At 40.8% G+C, this 17,269-nt stretch overlaps 2 protein-coding genes across 2 annotated transcripts; both read right to left on the reverse strand.

Annotated features, from left to right (window-relative positions):
* Positions 1-1,030: 1,030 nt before the first annotated feature.
* On the reverse strand, positions 1,031-13,735 carry sec63 (SEC63 homolog, protein translocation regulator). Its single transcript, XM_026341347.1, has 20 exons — positions 13,612-13,735; positions 12,634-12,733; positions 11,055-11,169; positions 10,828-10,940; positions 10,661-10,722; positions 10,141-10,199; positions 9,941-9,991; positions 9,720-9,828; positions 9,342-9,436; positions 9,102-9,234; positions 8,279-8,371; positions 7,176-7,321; positions 6,943-7,090; positions 6,065-6,147; positions 5,810-5,878; positions 5,522-5,677; positions 5,220-5,390; positions 4,889-5,089; positions 3,536-3,640; positions 1,031-2,978 (listed from the first exon to the last, which is right to left on the reverse strand). The coding sequence occupies exons 1-20, from the start codon at positions 13,733-13,735 to the stop codon at positions 2,841-2,843; spliced, it is 2,271 nt and encodes a 756-aa protein (XP_026197132.1). The 3' UTR covers positions 1,031-2,840.
* Positions 13,736-14,418: 683 nt separating this feature from the next.
* Positions 14,419-16,256, reverse strand: iyd (iodotyrosine deiodinase). The gene is made up of 5 exons (XM_026341348.1): positions 15,890-16,256; positions 15,400-15,594; positions 15,146-15,305; positions 14,810-14,966; positions 14,419-14,625 (listed from the first exon to the last, which is right to left on the reverse strand). The coding sequence occupies exons 1-5, from the start codon at positions 16,074-16,076 to the stop codon at positions 14,443-14,445; spliced, it is 882 nt and encodes a 293-aa protein (XP_026197133.1). The 5' UTR covers positions 16,077-16,256; the 3' UTR covers positions 14,419-14,442.
* Positions 16,257-17,269: the final 1,013 nt, after the last annotated feature.

A 17,269-nucleotide genomic window follows, 5' to 3' on the forward strand; every position in this document is an offset into this window, starting at 1 on the left:
CTGGAACACACCCCAGCAAACACGGAGTGGGTTTAGACTGGAGCTGACAACACAACCAAACTGGATTTAATACTTAATACATGCACTGCCGTTGGTATTTAGGTATTTCCCCTCTATTTATCACAGGTATATGATAATTCCCAACTCCCCATCCTTGTGTCGTTAATCACACACAAATTTAGCCCATCAGGAAAAGTTATAGACAGAGGAAGGTAATTAAGTTTATCATGATATTATCTGGACAAACTGGATCCACATTTGCAAAACTCTCTGACAGGGGAGTCCCACACCTGTTCAGGAACAGTTTTTAGTTCAGATAAAGAGGACATCATGGTGTGTGTAACCGTTCAGTGTCTGAGTAGAGGTCAGACTGTTTCCAACGGGACAGTGAAGCATCATTGTATTAACTGGGGTTTGATATTTGTGACAAACTGCTTTTAGCACAGATATGACTTTATAGTTACAAGAAAATATCAAGACACACCTTCTCTCTCACACAGTGCATGAGTAAACTGTAAATAAAAACCATCTCATTTAAAAGTTTTTATTTGAAATTATTTTAAATACAAATAATATATATATATTTTTCCATTTACAATGACAGTTCCTTTGTAAACAAAAGTGGCAGAGAGTCATTGGATAGTTCGTTCAAACTGAGGCGGCCTGCTGGCCAGTCACCTGAACAAGGTCTGTCGTGGGAGAGATGTTGACGTATTTAACCTCACTGCAGTTTGTTTTTTGTTTTTTCCACACAGCGTAAATCACTGATGCTACATTCTATTGCAGAGCGATAAATACTCAGAGTACAATATAACCTGTTAGCATACACCTGCTTTGAACACAATTACAGGAGGGTATAGTGCACGCACGTCCGTCTGCGTGAGTGAGTGAGTGAGAGTGTATGTGGCATGGGGAGAGCGTGCCGTCAGATATTCGAGCCTCTATCTCCCGCACACTAATATATGCCGTTAACATAAACAATTAACTGTTGTGTGAATATCTGTGGTGAAAGATTAGTTATTTCTATAAAAAAAAAACTGAACCGTCAAGTCGTAGACAAGTCGTAGTGAGAGCCAACAGAGCTGCACAAGCTCGAATTATCATTTTTTTCCCCACTCATGAGTCCAACAGATGTAAAAACAAAGGTTAGAATCGAAACAAAACCATACAAAGACTTGCGTGTTACACTTGTTACAACTACAGCTTAACCGAGAACAAAAACTAAACTTAAATGAAAGGGGCTTCTCTTGGTTAGCCAGAACTGCTTTGTAACCCTCAGATAGAAAAATTACCCAGGAGATTTGATGGGAAAAAAATGAAATCACCTAAAAGGGCAATAATTACAAAACTAAGCTGTTCTGTTTAGCAGAGAAAAGGTGCTGGGCAGAATATGATTTGTCTTACACTAAGAGTTCATTTCATACGTCTTATTGTTTTTGAGACACTTTTGAGCTCATGAGTGCTGTGTGGGTGTCAGGGACACACACACAGGACCTGTCGCATATGCCTGCTGACCCTCCTTCAACAGGCCAACTTGTACTTATTAGTGGCAGGATCAATGATATGTATCCCAAGACTGGGGAGCTATACATCACTATGAAGAGACTAATTCTAAAGTCAAACAAAAGAAAAACAATATAGATTTGTACAAAACACGAAAAACTAAATCATCTGTTCTCCAAGAACCACTGGTGCATAGCACCCAAAGACTTGTGTGTATGTTGTGGTATTTCAGCTGTATTCATAAGGCCTTTTTGGACAATGAGTATACACTGGAATGTGCTACAATTGTTTAAAAAAAAAAAAAAAAGATGATTTATATTGTATGTCAAGACAAAACAAATCTGAACACTGCAACTTTTGTCATTTCTCCCCATTGAGGTCACAATTCATTTCATTCTATCTGCTTTCAATTAACAGTTAACAGAAAACATGACGTGAATCACGGGGACACCAGAAGTGACTGGAGATTGGTATTTGTACATGTCACTTTCAACATATGATGGTGTGAAACAGCGTGAAATAACAACAACAAAAAAAAAAACAACAAAAAAATACTAATAATAAAAAATTGATTCGACTCAACAGTGCCCAAACTGTGCCTCAACTTTGCTCAAAAGAGCCAAATCAGGTATGATCGCCGACAAATGGAGTAAAGGTCACACTTCTGTAGTTTCAGTGTACAATAGAAAGCATCATTGGTGTGGAAAAACATCTGTGCTGAGTGATTTTAAAAATTAGAATCAAGGGCAATGTTGCGATTCCCATAAGGAGTCGTCTGTTTTTGTTACATTTGCGAACAGAATTAGCTGTTATGCATCCAATATCCCCCCTAAAGAAAAGAAAGACAGAGCCCAGATAAGAGGTCCTCCAGTCCACAGTGTGTCCATCTCTCATACCTGTACAAACACATACAAGGTTACAAACACACACACGCACGCTCTCACATATACACCCGTTCACACACAGGCCTGTGTAAGTATTCACAGATTTCCCTTCCGCTGGCAACGGAAAGTGAATGAACAAGTCTCTGTAGAAAAGGGGGTAATGGAGGGGGCTGGGGTCACAGTTTATGTTACTATAAGGAAAAACAGGGAGGGGATGAGGGCTCCGTGTGTACAAACTGTCCCCGGTGGTTCAGTCTGTGTTTGTGTGTGGTGGACATGGTGCTGCTGCTCCTCAGTCGTTACTCGAGTGCTGCTGTGGGGGTCAGTTGTGGATGGTTGGCCAGTCCATTTTGGGGGAAGGGGGAGTTTTAGCGTGAGTGTATGTATGTATGTGTGTGTGTGTGTGTGTATGTACGTTTGTGTGTGTATATATATATATATGTATATGAGCATTCAGTCGTTGTCCTCATCATCGTCTTCACTCTCCTCAATGCCGTCGCTGTCCTCCTGCTCTTCATCCTCTTCCTCTGTGTCGGGGATATCCCACTGTGGGTGGTTGTCCAGCATGGCCTTGGCCTCATGGACCTCCAACTAGAAAAACACAAAGCACACACCTTCAAGCTCTCGGAACTAGAGTAAGGGGAACAATAATCTTCCGCCATGACAAAATGCTTTCACAGTTCAAAGCCAAATTTGCAAAAGACATGCAAAATAGTGCATATTTAATTGCAGGTATAACATTTTTTTTTTAAATACTAAAAAATAGTAAAGTAAACTGTATTTTAAGATAATTGTTCTATCAATATCTGGAATATCTAGGTGCTAGAAATAAAAAATAAAAAAATAAAAATAAACAATTGCAATTCATGCTCTCATCTGGTTTCTAACAGAGCTCCTTACTTCCAACACCTTGGCAGACATTAACACCATTGTTCAGCCAGCTTCTGGTACATTTTGGCTGTGTCTGATAGCTGTATTGTCTCAGCCATTTTGGCAGGAAACGAGCCATTATATCGTCTCTGAGGGTAATTTACAGTGATTCGGTTTAAAGAAACGTCAGAGCAAACTGCTCTAGCCGGTGAAGGGCATTCCTCGTTAAATAACACAAAGAACTAACCCTAACCCTAACCCCACAGCCTTCTTATCACCTTTAGTGGTTTGATCTGATCCAATCCCAGGTAGGAATCAGAACGGAGGATGACAGAATATTGGTAGTTGCCCGTTTTGGAGGGGGCTGGAAACTTCAGCTCCACCTGGAGAACAACAAATACATAAACGCAAGTGTTAAATCCAAGCACAGGACCATCAATGTGTAGTTGCCTCAATTAGCTGCGTCACTGATGACAGTTGACACAGTTGCTGTAGGTGACTAAATAATAAAAAAAACACCACATAAAGAAACAGGGCTGTTTTCAGCACATAACAAGGTTTGCTACAAATTTGAAAAGAACATTCGAGGGCGAGAAAGTGCAGCAGCTAATCATAAATGTGCCACCACGTGATGATAGAGTCCAACTGTAAATATAAAGACCAGCATTACCTCAGGCTGTGATTACCATGTGGTGCAATTACATATGACAAACATCTAATTATCAGTACAATGAGACTAATTATTATTCATCATGTGTGTGGAGAAGGAGCTGTGAACACAGCGCCAATTCACTGCCCCGCCTTGTTGATGAATGCAGCTGCTCTGGCCTCCCCAAAACATGTCTGTCAAACACAGCACATACGCAGGCTCACAACACAAACAACAGAAGGAATTGTTGAAGTGACACATTAATTGATTGCTAGTGACAGTGAAGCGGGTCCCCTCTTGCTAATACATTCCTTCAGAGCAGGAACAGCTGGTCATACAGACTTTCACAGCCATCAATAAGCTGTTACCTTGCCATCAATCCTCGTTGTTGCTGGAGAAGACCAAAATCAGCAGTGCAAGTTGTGTACAATAAACACACAATCCTCTGAGCGAATAACACAAGTGCAAAAGGTTGCCTAGTAACAGGATGTGTGAGGGGCTACCATGTGCAGCAAAAATGACTCAGACCCACTTAAACTTATTAAGACTACTTCAGAAGAATTTGATAATAAATCATAATATACCCTCAAAGTATTTTAACACATACACACACATAAAGAACGTCATGTTGTACAAAACAAAATATTAATCTGCAATTTCAATAAATAATCAATGGTTTTAATGATTTATGAAGGAATATTTTGTTCCTGCTTCTCAAAATCTGAGAATTTTCAGCTTTTTGTCATTTTAATATTGTTGTAAATTCGATATGTTTTGGCTACGATTTATCAGTTGGACAAGGGGTAATTTGAAGACACCTTGGGTTCTCAGAAGATATAATAAGGGGTTTTCTTTATTTTTATGAGAAAAACAGTTCAAGAGACAGTTCGAAAATGTGAAGAGAGTCCAACTGTGCTCACTTCCTGTGGGCTACTGCTTTTAGATCCTAGTTATCTATACGAACGCATATGTACAAGCTCACCTCCTCTGTGTCTTTTAATGTGCAGACGTGGTAGGGCATGGAGACAAGGGTCTGATCTCGGCGGTCTGCGATGTAGAGCCACCACCACTCCTGCTTCTCCTCTGGGAAGTAGAGGCTGTAGACGGGGTGCGTCACCTTGGACTTGGTTTCTAGCAGCGCCCGCTCTCGCCGCTGGATGCTTTGCTGCAATGCCTCCCACTCCTAAAAGGGTGAGGATGTGCAGAGAGGAGGATGCTTTATTCATTAAATGCAGTGACAGCATCTTTAATTGACAATGCTTTCGGAGGCAGTAAGAACTGTGCCACCCAAGCTAAATAGAAAGTTCTCTGACCTCCTCATCGTCTCCAGCCATCTCGTCCACCTCCGTGTCGCTCTGTTTGTCGCTGTCTTCGTCTCTCTCGCTCGGAGAGTCCTTGTTGGCCTCACCCTCATCTGACTCACTGCCCTTGTCTGACACCTCGTCCTCTTCCTCTTTTACTGCTGATGGTGCAGCTACAACTTCCTGTGACACCAACATTCATAAAAAGTATTAATGATGTAGGCCAAGACTATTTTTGTGATTATATGACAATTAATAGTTAAGTGTTTATGATAAAACTCTAGCAGCTTTTCTCACTGTGACTGGACACGTACGTTTCCTGTAACGTTGCCATTGGCCTGCTTGGCTTTGGCTGGTGCAGGAGTGGCCTTCTTCTTCGTTAACTTTTTCTTCTTGGACTTGGCCGTCTTCTTAGCCCCTTTGCTCTTGTTCTGCCACACTTTGGTTTTGGTTTTACTCGTGTCTCCTTGCTTAACACACACACAGAAACACAACAGTTAGAGAAATGCTACAAGATGTCTTGAACCCTTTTCAACTTTGAATCATGCCTAAATCTGACACAAACACAGTGACAGGACATTAATAGTGTTTGAGATCCTTACTGCTTCCTCTGTAGTGGCAGCCTCCTCTCCTGGACATGGCGTTGACTCCTGTTCTTTTTCAAACATGTCCTACACCAAGAACACAGACAGCTCAGAACATTTCAGGTTTTTCAACTATGCACAAAGTCAACAGGACACTCTAGTGGCCATCCAGAAAAGTGCATATACAAGGCAAAAACAATAAAGGAAATCTTGCTGTCTAGTAACTCATTATTATGTCAAATCATGTCAGTGTTTAGTGCAACCATTCCTTACCGCCATGCGTTTTCTGGATAAGGTGATGGTTACAGTGACAATAGAGCCTGCTGTAATGTTATTACTGTCTTCATCGTCAAGGACTGCAGAGACACAGAAGAGAAAGGGAGGAATTGTCAATGCCTGAAAGTCTCCATACTCGTACAGCAGAGAATGCATGCAGACCCAGAGCACGCTTGTGGAAATTATTTTAAACCTGAACTGAACTGATGTGAACCCAGAACTTCTGAAAACCACATTCAAAATCCCTCTAAGATCTCAACTTTACCTTTTTCAAAAGTATGTCTAGTAAGTTACTTTATGTGTTCCCAAAAACAATTAAAAAAGGCTTATCTGATATTTACTTTCTCAGTAGAACATGCTAATGGCATTTTAGAGCAGAGAGTACTGCTTATTTTTCCATAATTTTGAAACCCAACTTCAAAAACTTTTTTAAAATCATTTGAATGAGTGCTTGGGTAGTGGGTGGTTAATAACTAATTTTCCTGTTTGTGACAAATTCAAAATACATATTTCATACTGCCTTATCCAACTTCATTGTCACATTTGTTTCAAAGTGCAAAAAAATAAGCTGGTAGCCAGACAAAGTGGGTTTGTGTAGCCATCAGATGATGTCTGGGGAATCATGTCCACACATTGTTCAGAGTTGTTGTTTCACACATGCACCACACTACAGGAGATGCCTGAGTCAGATTTCACACTCTACCTGACCCTGGGAAGAGTGTGCAGGAGGCACGTTGTGACAAAAAAAAACTACACAATGGAAATCTGTGTTTTGTTTATATCATATCAAAGCAGCGTCACCTACGTGATAAAAGACAAAGCATTACTTTTACAACGCTGGTTTCCTGAAGGAGAGAAGGTTTGTGTGCACTAACCCTGCAGTTTAGTATCCATGGTGATGTGAGGGAAGCTTCCCAGCACAGCCATGACTTCATCGTATTTCTCCTCCCCCAAGAAACGCAACATGCTGCGTCTGTCCGAATCCTTGAGACTCACCAGGTCCTGCAGGCTTCGAACCTTGTACTATACACGAGAGGGATCATAATGTATCGATTCTGAACTGTTAAAGCACAGTGTATGTACACATATGTAAACACTCTGCAGTTACCTTCTTGGAGATGCAGTAGCGGAGGTGCTCCTCCTCAAAGTGGGGCAGCTGCAGCAGTGGTGACTTAGACTCTTGCAGACCCTGCACTATCATCTGGGTCAACTTCATACAGTTTTCTATGGTAACCAGTCGAGGAGCGTGGAAACCTGGATAGGCACGATTTACACTTTATCAATAAAGACACATGTTGTTTCAGGCTAGGGGTACTTTGCCATACACATGCAATGTTGAAAATGTCTTGTACCCATGTGATCATGTTCATGGTAATAGCATGATTTATTCCTGTTATGACAATGATAAACTGACTTGCACTGATGTGTGGAGAGATGTTCTGACATTATTTACAGATAATTATTTTCAGATGCTATTTGATAGAGTAGTTTTGTTGCTGTACAAGTCAGGTCACAGTTTTCACTCTTTTCTTCTTCTAAAAACTCGTTTTCTCAGTTTCACTGAGATCCCTGTCATGGTGGAAAAAGCTTCTTGGCACTGGGAGTCATCATTTGACTCAGCATTTGGGTAAACAAACTCATACTGTTTTTATACAGTGAATTTATACATCTACACCTACACTATTTGCACTAACACAGCCCCATATCAGCACGCTCACTGTGGTAGTAGTGGACGACATCTGATCCAGACAAATGTATTTAGGTTTTATCTGGCACTACATCCTTCCATTATTTGAACTATGGCGCTTCTGTAACCCCCAACCACTCCTGCAGCTGTGTCTTGGCCTATGTTCAGTGGCCCACTGATGCTCTTGTGCTCTCTTCCATCTCATGAAGCCTCACAATCTGGTTTCTTATTTGTTCTGCCAGTTCTTTACCCTATTGAGCCATGTTAGACAAATCCTAGGCCAATGCTGAAGAAAGCTGTGTGCCCAGTTTCTTTTGTAATCTTGATTATGCAACAACTGCAACTCACAGGCGGATTCACTTTGTTGTATTGATGTTCTAGTTTGTTGTCTTGTTTTTAATACATAACATCCAATATCATTCGCTCCAACTTAAAAAAGAAATACTGTTATTGTACCATTTTGTTTTTTTGTGATCTTGAATGGAGCTGTTCTCACTTTTGTTCTGTACTATATGTATGCATACCTCCTCTGCTGTTGGCCATCATAGTAAGCTGACAGCCCACGTTAATCATCTCCTGAAGGAGAGCTGGACTCTTCCTCACCACAAACCTCTGATCTGGGAACAGAAGCACAGACAAGTACCAAGTGTTGATTATTATGTTCATGGCCTGTGTTGTGTTTGCTAGTAAAATGAAGATAGCATTATTGTGTAGGTAATTTTGGTTTTTACTTAGAACAGCTGGGGAGGTCCAGTCTGTCCATGATTTATAACAATCAAAAGTACAAGATATGATCTTGGAGATCATTTTCTAATGACGCACATTAAAATGCTTTAATGTTATTTCATTATTAAAGCACATAGGTCAAAGTACTGTTTGTGTGTTTAAAAATGCAGCTCTCTGTCAACCTTCTCCAGAATAACACAGGTGGCCAACACTGCGTTTCCTACAGATTTAAAAAGAAATTAGTGTGTACTTTACTTCTGCAAAGAAGTGTAAACATACAAATAGGGATTGGTTGTTTATTCATGATGACATCACAGTTGTGATTATAGTTCTGACTTCACAGCTCAGTTCAAAACAGCTTCTGCAGCTGTTTTATTTTCCATTTATGGAACTAATTCCCGAACACTTCTGTTGCTTCGGAGAAGTCTGACGTGTAACGCTACAATCTAACTCAATGTGATTATGTGAACATGAATATTCAGCAAAGTTTTTAATCTGCCTTGATGCCGAGCATGAATTTACAATATTTGCATTTGCAGTGCAAAATATTCCTTCAAGCACCATTAATTAACATTTTTCTTACAGTAGCTTTGAAGAATATGCAATATCTGAACATCCTACCTTCCTCCAACTCCTCAGATATATCCATGCGTGCCAGATGTGCAAGCACTAAAACCCTGGCCTTTAAACTATAAGGATAGCAGAAGGGAGGCTCCTTCTTCTTTACGTTGATGTTCCCCAACTCGCGGATCAACTACAAGAAAGACCAGAGAAGTTGGTTGATCTCTTTCTCAGCCTCAAATACACATCTGCAAGCAAATTCAGTTTGAGGCTCATCTCTTAAGCAACGTCTGTTATTACCTGTGGCACTTCAATGTTGTCTGTTGGCCGTATGGTGGCTTCCTTATTGCTCCGAGGGTCAAATTCGAATGCTGCTGTCAACACCATAGCTAACCCTGGAGGTTAGATTAAGCAGAAAAAAAGATGACAAGAAACCAACATTAAATAATATGTATGTATATGCTGACTTCAAGCTGACTTCCCTGAAAACAGCCACATAACAACAACTGAATCAGCTGCTTATCACAACTGTATCACATCACAAAACCATATTAACCACATGGATATATACTGTATTTCCATGTGCTTCTTCCAGCTTATTTACAACATTGGTAAATCTAGTCAAACTCTTGTTGTACATTATGTGTGACAATGTTGTGTGAAGGAAAAAAAACTCACGCTTCATGTTCATATTAGGTGTCTTGTACATGAAATGCATAAAGAGCTGGGTAGTGTTGATGAGGATCTGGTCCCCACTGTAGCGGATTGAGCGGTACCACCATGTGCCCTACAGTACAGAAAAAAGTAGTGAAACATTTGTTGCATTAGAAGAAGCCAGAGCAACCAATTCATTTAATATACGGCATAGAACATGATATTAATCATGAATCAGGACTCACCACAACAACAGGAAGGATGACCATAAAGGCTAGTCCATATACCAGGAGCACCTACAGAGGAAAGACAATTTTCTTATTAGGTATCATATTCTAAAGCTATGCATGTTCTTCACCTCACTCTTAAACTGGACAGTCAGTGTATTTTGATCTTTGGATTCCAGTGAGTCTCTGAAACCAAATACAAATCAGTGAATACATACCAGCATTGAGTTCTTCTGGTCAACAATCCAGGCAGGCAGGGCAATGCCAAAACTGGTTGCTAGAAAGGGAAACATGAGAAGCAAAGCAAGAAAATGAAAAATTTATATTCCGCAGTAAACAAATTTGGCATCATATACAAAGTCAAAGCTGTGAGTCGCCATTGGATCTAGTACATTTTTTTACCCATTTACATTAATTAGTTACAGGAAAGCATCTTTAAAGCTACGTAAATATGCAGGAATTGCTCAAGAATGACCCATTGAGTCATCGGATTTTGTCAGTTTCATTTCCTACAATGACCACTATCTGTATAAACACATTATTTCTGTGGAATCATGTGTGAAATCCACTTTTTCACCATTGGCTCTGAGTGTTAGCTCTCACTGAAATGAATAGTCTGTCATGTTTCCATTCATCCTGCCTTGTTGAATCCATTCATGACTACTTAAGAGGCTGACTCACTCATCAACAACACATCAGAAAAGGGAATTAAAAGCTTTAAAAAACAGATTAAGTTACCTCCTGGACCATCTGGGTTACCATACATTTCCCAGTTTTGCCGTGATTGTTCATTGGTCAGACTGCAGTAAAGAAAAACAAGTGGCCAACAGCAAATTATTAAAATTGTCTACTGGGCTACAGTAGTGACGAATGCAGTCTTGCTATCTAGACCTAAAGACACTTACGCAGCATAGGCTTTGGCAATCCTCATGAATGTGGCCTCATCACCGCCTTTGTCGGGGTGATGCTTGAGCGACAGTACACGATATTGCTTCTTGATTTCTGATTGAGAGGCACCCTGGAGACAGGCATATAATTACAACAGCTCTAAACCGTTCAACACATAATGTAAACAAGAGATACAGTTGCTTCACTTGCTCTGTATCTGACTTTATCCTTCAGGTGTGTTTACCGGGTCTAAATTGAGGACTTCGTATGGATTATACTCCTGGTACTCTCTGTCCAGCTTGGACACCTTGTAGGCTAGCAGCAGGAACACGGCCCATCCAAATAACAAGACTGCTTTCCTGAAAAGGGAACATGCAAATGGGAAAAAAGGGTTACACACAAACATCTTTGTTCTCCTGAGAAAACATCAAGCCTGTCTTGCTTTTACACGACACACTAACATTGTTGCTTGTGATAATTATTTCTTTCTTTTATTTTAGTGAGTGTTGCAATTCTGCTAATTAGCTTTCAGTTATACAATAGAAATATCAAAAAGAGCTTATCTATAATCTACTGTTTAATCTTAATCTAAGCAGAAGGGCAGGTTTTAACATTGTTGTTGTTTAGTATGTATGCATGGAAGTTAAACTTGTTTCCATGACAATGGTTAAACCCTATGGCCTGCTCTGCAATATCCGTTGCCATGACAACCACTCACTAGTCTGAGAGTTGTCTGAGTAGCTCAACCAGAAAAAAAAAAAAAAAACATGATGGATTCGCATAATAAACAGCATCATTATGACAGATTCGCAAAGAGGAAAGGCGAAAGACAATTATTATGGTTCAAGACACCGAATAAACACATTGGATTGCATCAGTTACAAGAATTTATTAAAACTGAGAAAACTGAGAAAATGTAGGTCTAGTGACAGAACAGAAGTGGAAAATGGAAGTATAAGGACAAACAGCTGAGATGGCAGAGACAGAACAAAGAGAAGATACTCAGAGAGAAAGGCCGTGATGAGGAAGCATATGAGTGAGGAAAGATAAGCAGAGTGAGACAGTGAGCAGAACTTGAACACCAATCTTTCCATTAACCTGCACATGCAGGGCGAATAAACACAGAGAAAACAGGGTCATGTTAAGAGAAATGTTAAACGTTGCAACAGCATGTTTACACCACCAACACATCACACACTGAGAGTTTATGTGAAAGGTTTACATATAAAAACAACATGGACTGCACTATGCCAAAAATGACCCAAAACAAGTCCTTCCACACATGCATATACATAAGCTTGAGTCTGTCTACACTATGACAGCATGGCTTATGTCTCATCTTCACACCACAGGGAGATTGTCCCTGTCCAGATGGTAAAACACAGTGAGTGAAGAAGCAGCATCATTGATGGAGGATGGCTGAGCTTCCTCAATCCAAACCACCAAGGTGATGAAGTTTGGCAGCAAAGGAGAAGGGAGCTAAGCTGTTATTATACTGCCAACCAAGATAAGGCTCATGTTATTTCAAAACATTTGTATTTAAGAAATCTTGGTGAAGATGAACTTGAATTGTGGGGAACAAATAACATAGTGCAATCAAGAATCTATTCAAATCAGTGTACCACAGTCCAATGTTAAGCAAGTAGACTGTGTTCAACTTTCAGAGACATTACTAGGTTCTTTGGAGGAAAGTATTGGAAAAGAAAGCCTGGTAGGTTATTCTATCACCTACAAGCTGTGTGTCAACAAGCATTCAACTTGTGTGCATCATGTTTATTGCCACAACAAAACCCACAAAGCCAAATCCATCTAATTGGACTCACTTTAGTGTTGGAACAATGCTCTGCTGTGACTTCATCAGCCTTAGCCGGTACCACAGACATCTGCCATGTACCCTCCTCAGGCTCTTCAGCCGCAGTTGTTCTGGAAAGAGAACGGACATGAGAAGCTTACTGACGCATTACAAATACACACCATTAGTAATGATGATGATAAATCATTTAATACTAATAATGTCCCTGCGATTTGGGTTATGATTACAATAATTGAAAAAGCCTAACATATCCACAATAATATAAAAAGTGTGCTTAGCCACAGGGAGAGACATGTGCATGTTTGACTGAACACAAAATAAGTTCAGAAATGTGTATGATTTTACTAAGATGCTTCCTGACAATGTCTACTAATGCCACAGTTCAGCTAGAATAGCCTAACCTCCACACAACATTTAGCCTTAAACAATGATATCAACATAATTGCAAGGCCCTTAAGATAGCACTCTGATGTGACATTTAGCTAGTCCCTGTAGATCAGCTGAATGAGGTTTGATAGCATATTTACATAAGCAGCTGTATTGACAAACAGGTTAGATAAACTAAGGAAAGGATTCATCACAATGAGTCAATAAAGGCGTACAAGTAGGTTTCACTCTTTGTCAGAGTGACACTGGATTTTGGTGTTGAAGCTTTACGTTTACTCGCTTCATGTTTCTCTAAAGATACAGACATAAATGCTAAGAAATATGAAGACCCCTAGCCACCCATTGATAGTTAGGGAATAGGGAACTGTGCTAACACTGTGTGATTATACTAACTGAGCCCTTAGCAGTGCAAGAGACGTGGACATGCCTTTTTAACGCTTGCTAGCTTATATTAAGTTACAGTTTGACAGTGTATCATCACTAGTCTGAACAAACAGCCAAACCCTGAGCGTTTACAAGCCAACATGCAGTTTGAACACTTCGTGTGGACTAGTTTGGCTCAGTTAGCTCCGTTAGCTCGGAGCCAGACATCGGGCCTTACCAGCATTCTGATCCCGGGGCCAGAGGTAATATGTGGCCGGGATCACAATAAGTCCGACGAAGGACGTTAGGAAATAGAAAAACGTATTGCCGTTGTCATCATACTGGAACTGCTGCCCGGCCATTTCGTAGCGGCGCTTGGGTCGCCCTTCTTCTCCGCCGCTGCGCTTCCCCCTTCAAGCCCAATGTGTGCTACTTGACAGACCGTTTGTTAGCCAGCTAGCATCCAGCCAAGACACCTCCGATCATCGGTGTACGTGGTGTACGCCTGCGCAATGTGGCCTTTCTTCTTCGACGGTGGGTGATTGGTGCGGCGCCCTTCCTGCGCGCTACTGACCCCTAGAGGTGGTACCGAAGCTAGACGGAGGCGCCTAGTGTGCCAGGCTTTTTGAGCAGTTAAGAGAGTGTGGTGTTTGACCAAAGCATACACGATGATCTCAGTGAATGTATGCATGGTTAAAAATGTGCAGCTCTTGCGTTCTTGAAAAAACTGTTCCGCGATTTTGAGTGTGTAAGTAGATGAAGACTAAGTAGTCTTGCATAATCCCATCGTGATTGCCCAACTCGAAAAAGCTGGGGCCTGACTGGGTCATGATTTTGCAGAATTTAACCCTGTTCTGTTTTTATTATACAGCACTTTGTACTTTGTCCACTATGGTACCCATAGGTCTACTGTTAAATAGTATCTTCATATGCAAGAACAAAAGCATTTTAAACTTTTTTAAAGCATTTTAAGTCATATCATATTATGCATTTTGTTTGTGTTTGCAGGCACAGAAGACAAAAGCAATCATTTTATTTTGTATTTTATTTTCTCTGCAGATTACCACTCTCATATGTGCACCATAATGTCATCCAGAGGCTTGCGTTTCAAGTCAGGCACAGTGGCATCAGAAGCAGGGTAGCCCACGGGAAGTAGCATCAGCAGCTTCTCATTGGCCGGCCGTTTGAGAAGCAGCCTGAGCTGGGGGCCGCAGTTGAGGGGCGTCGTTGTAACAGTAACAAGGCCTGCATTCTGACAAGGTAATAAAAAGAAGCAACAGACATTCAGTCTCATTACTACACATGTTCTTGTCTTTTCACAATACAACATAAAACATTTTGTTAACTGTATGCATTTTCAAGGGGGTGGAAAGAATCATGTATATCAGTATTTTTATTGATTGGTTTGTATGTCAAAGGTTGGTGTTACTCTTCACCTGTAAAGCAGCCAGCAGGATCCCACAAGCTATGGAGACACTGATTTCATTGTAGTAGTGCGTCTTTTTCTTGCCATTTGGTAGAGTCCCATAGGTCTGTTTGAAGATGAGGATCAGGTATGGAGCAACATCCAAGTACTCTTTAATCCAGTTTGTCCTGCATGAGAAAGTGTCAGAGAGAGGAAAGATATATAAATACAATTTGAAAATGCAGTTAAAGCCAAAGCAGTCATAAATACTAATAATACTGTCTCTGAATGACTATTCTTTTGTGTCAGTAACAGTAGGCCTATTTGTTTAGTGATGGGAATTTGTGGAGTAAGTATGGTTGCTCACTTTAATTTGGCCAAATCATGGACCCACTTGTCACCCATCCTCTGACGGTAGTTCACCTCTTCCTCTTCCTCCACTATCAGTCTGATCTGGTGCTTTGTCTCTGGGTCAGACACTACAACAAACGTCCAGGGCTCCGTGTGTGCTCCACTAGGGGCTGTACCTACACAGGAAGACAAAGACAAATGACTCGTAACACCCAGACAATATTGTTATTTGGGTTTATAGCAAATTAGCAGTGGGCCCTCGGCACATGCCTGCAGTGTGGACGACATTATTGATAACTTCTTGTGGGACTGGCTCTGGGCTGATGAACCGGACAGACCTCCTCTGGTTCATTAAAGTGTAGAAATCCTGGGATCTCTGCAGCATTGTGTTCTCAGGGTAACGCAGTGGTGAGTAGGGCACATGAGGGAGGTCCTCCTCATTGCTGTCCACCCACTCACTGTCCTCTAAAAGGACAAAAAACAGGACAAACGCTGGTGTTAATAAGTGTCTGCAAAGACATTCAGTGTTACAACTTTCCTAGCACAATTTTATCAGTTGTAGATATTGAGCAGTGTGCCCATGGCTACCTTAAGATGTTAAATTATAAAAATAGATAAATAATAAATCTGAATAAATACATCCTATAAACATCCTCTGAGGATTCTGTGTCCATGCTCCTAATTTATTTTTATTGCATCGAAATGATTGTTACTTAAATTAATTTAAATTAATTAATTTAAGTGTCTGTTGAACTCTGACCTTCTTCCCTTGCAGTGATCTCGGTATCGTCTTGTAAGTCCTGGTCCACCCATGGTCTAAAGTCTGTTTTGGCTTTGCTGCGGGCACTCGAGGTGGTCTCCGGTTCTCGTCTCTTCACCAGGATGAAGCCGATCACCAGGCACAGGATCACGGCCAGAACAGGCGTGAGGACGGACAGAAGGGCCATGACTGGCGGAGTGCAGAGAAGAGGGTGCGAGCACTTGGTCGTTAGAGTGTCTCAGCTCAGTGCAGACCTGATGTTATGAAACACTACTGATATGTGGGGTGGGCCGATAGGCTGCACCCTGAATCACAGCTATCTTTGTGAAAAATGCCCCATCAGCTTCCAGCTCTCCTGGAAAAAAGCAGCATACATCGACTGTGAGTGAGTTTTGTCTTGACGTGGAGTGCATTGCTTTAGATCTACGGATCCTGGACAAGGTAAATGACATGGTCACCAGGTTATCAGGAAATCAACAACATAAAAGAGATGGACCTCAGTTTTGAAAGCCCTTTAATGTGCTATGAAGTTAATAATCCACTTCTCCCTCTGTTGAACCCTCACTGTGTTGCCCTGATGAACCATAGTTCAACAAGTTATCATAAAATTATCTTTTGCTGTTGTTAACATTTTACAACCATTTATCAATTTCCCTTGTAGATTCTCCTATTGACAATTATTATTTTAACTTTAGCTGAACAAGCTTTGGTTTAAAGTGGGGAACTCTGCTGCAGACTGGTGTGCCTCCTGGGGCCAGGTTTGCTATGTTGGACCTTTGGACACCTGCAGTATAATCATTAAACCTGGATTATTTTGCATCATCTCAGGAGAAATAGGGTGATCAAATACCAAATTGCATAATTTGTTGTACACAGAGCACATGTCTTTCAATAATACATCCAGCCTGTTAGGAATGTGTGCTACTATATGTGCAGGATCACTATTAGTTTTTGTAATCAATATTATGTGAGTTGTCAATTTATTACTTACCCATATCTATAACTAATGCACTAGAAAGGTGTTGATTAAATTGTATGATCATTTAATTGCCAAGCTTCACCTCCATAAAACTCAAACTTTCACACAGCTACCAACTTTATGTATATTGTAAAATATTATACCTGCATATGACCACCAGGTGGCGTAAAGAACTCCTGACTGACTGGTGTGTTTGGGTTCAAGCTCAATCTGCACAGCATTATGTTGGTGATCCACAGCCAGGGACTCATATCCAACGTTTTATGCACACCTGTATATCATTTCTATAGGTATAGATAAATAAATAAACCATAACAGGTCTGGGGTTGGGAAAGACCCTCTGCTGGAGCTCATAGAGCATCTGTCTGCTGCCCGACAGCGCACAAGCACCATTGAGAGAA

This window comes from Anabas testudineus, chromosome 24 (genome assembly GCF_900324465.2).
Source record: "Anabas testudineus chromosome 24, fAnaTes1.2, whole genome shotgun sequence".
In the NCBI taxonomy this organism is placed as follows: Eukaryota; Metazoa; Chordata; class Actinopteri; order Anabantiformes; family Anabantidae; genus Anabas; species Anabas testudineus.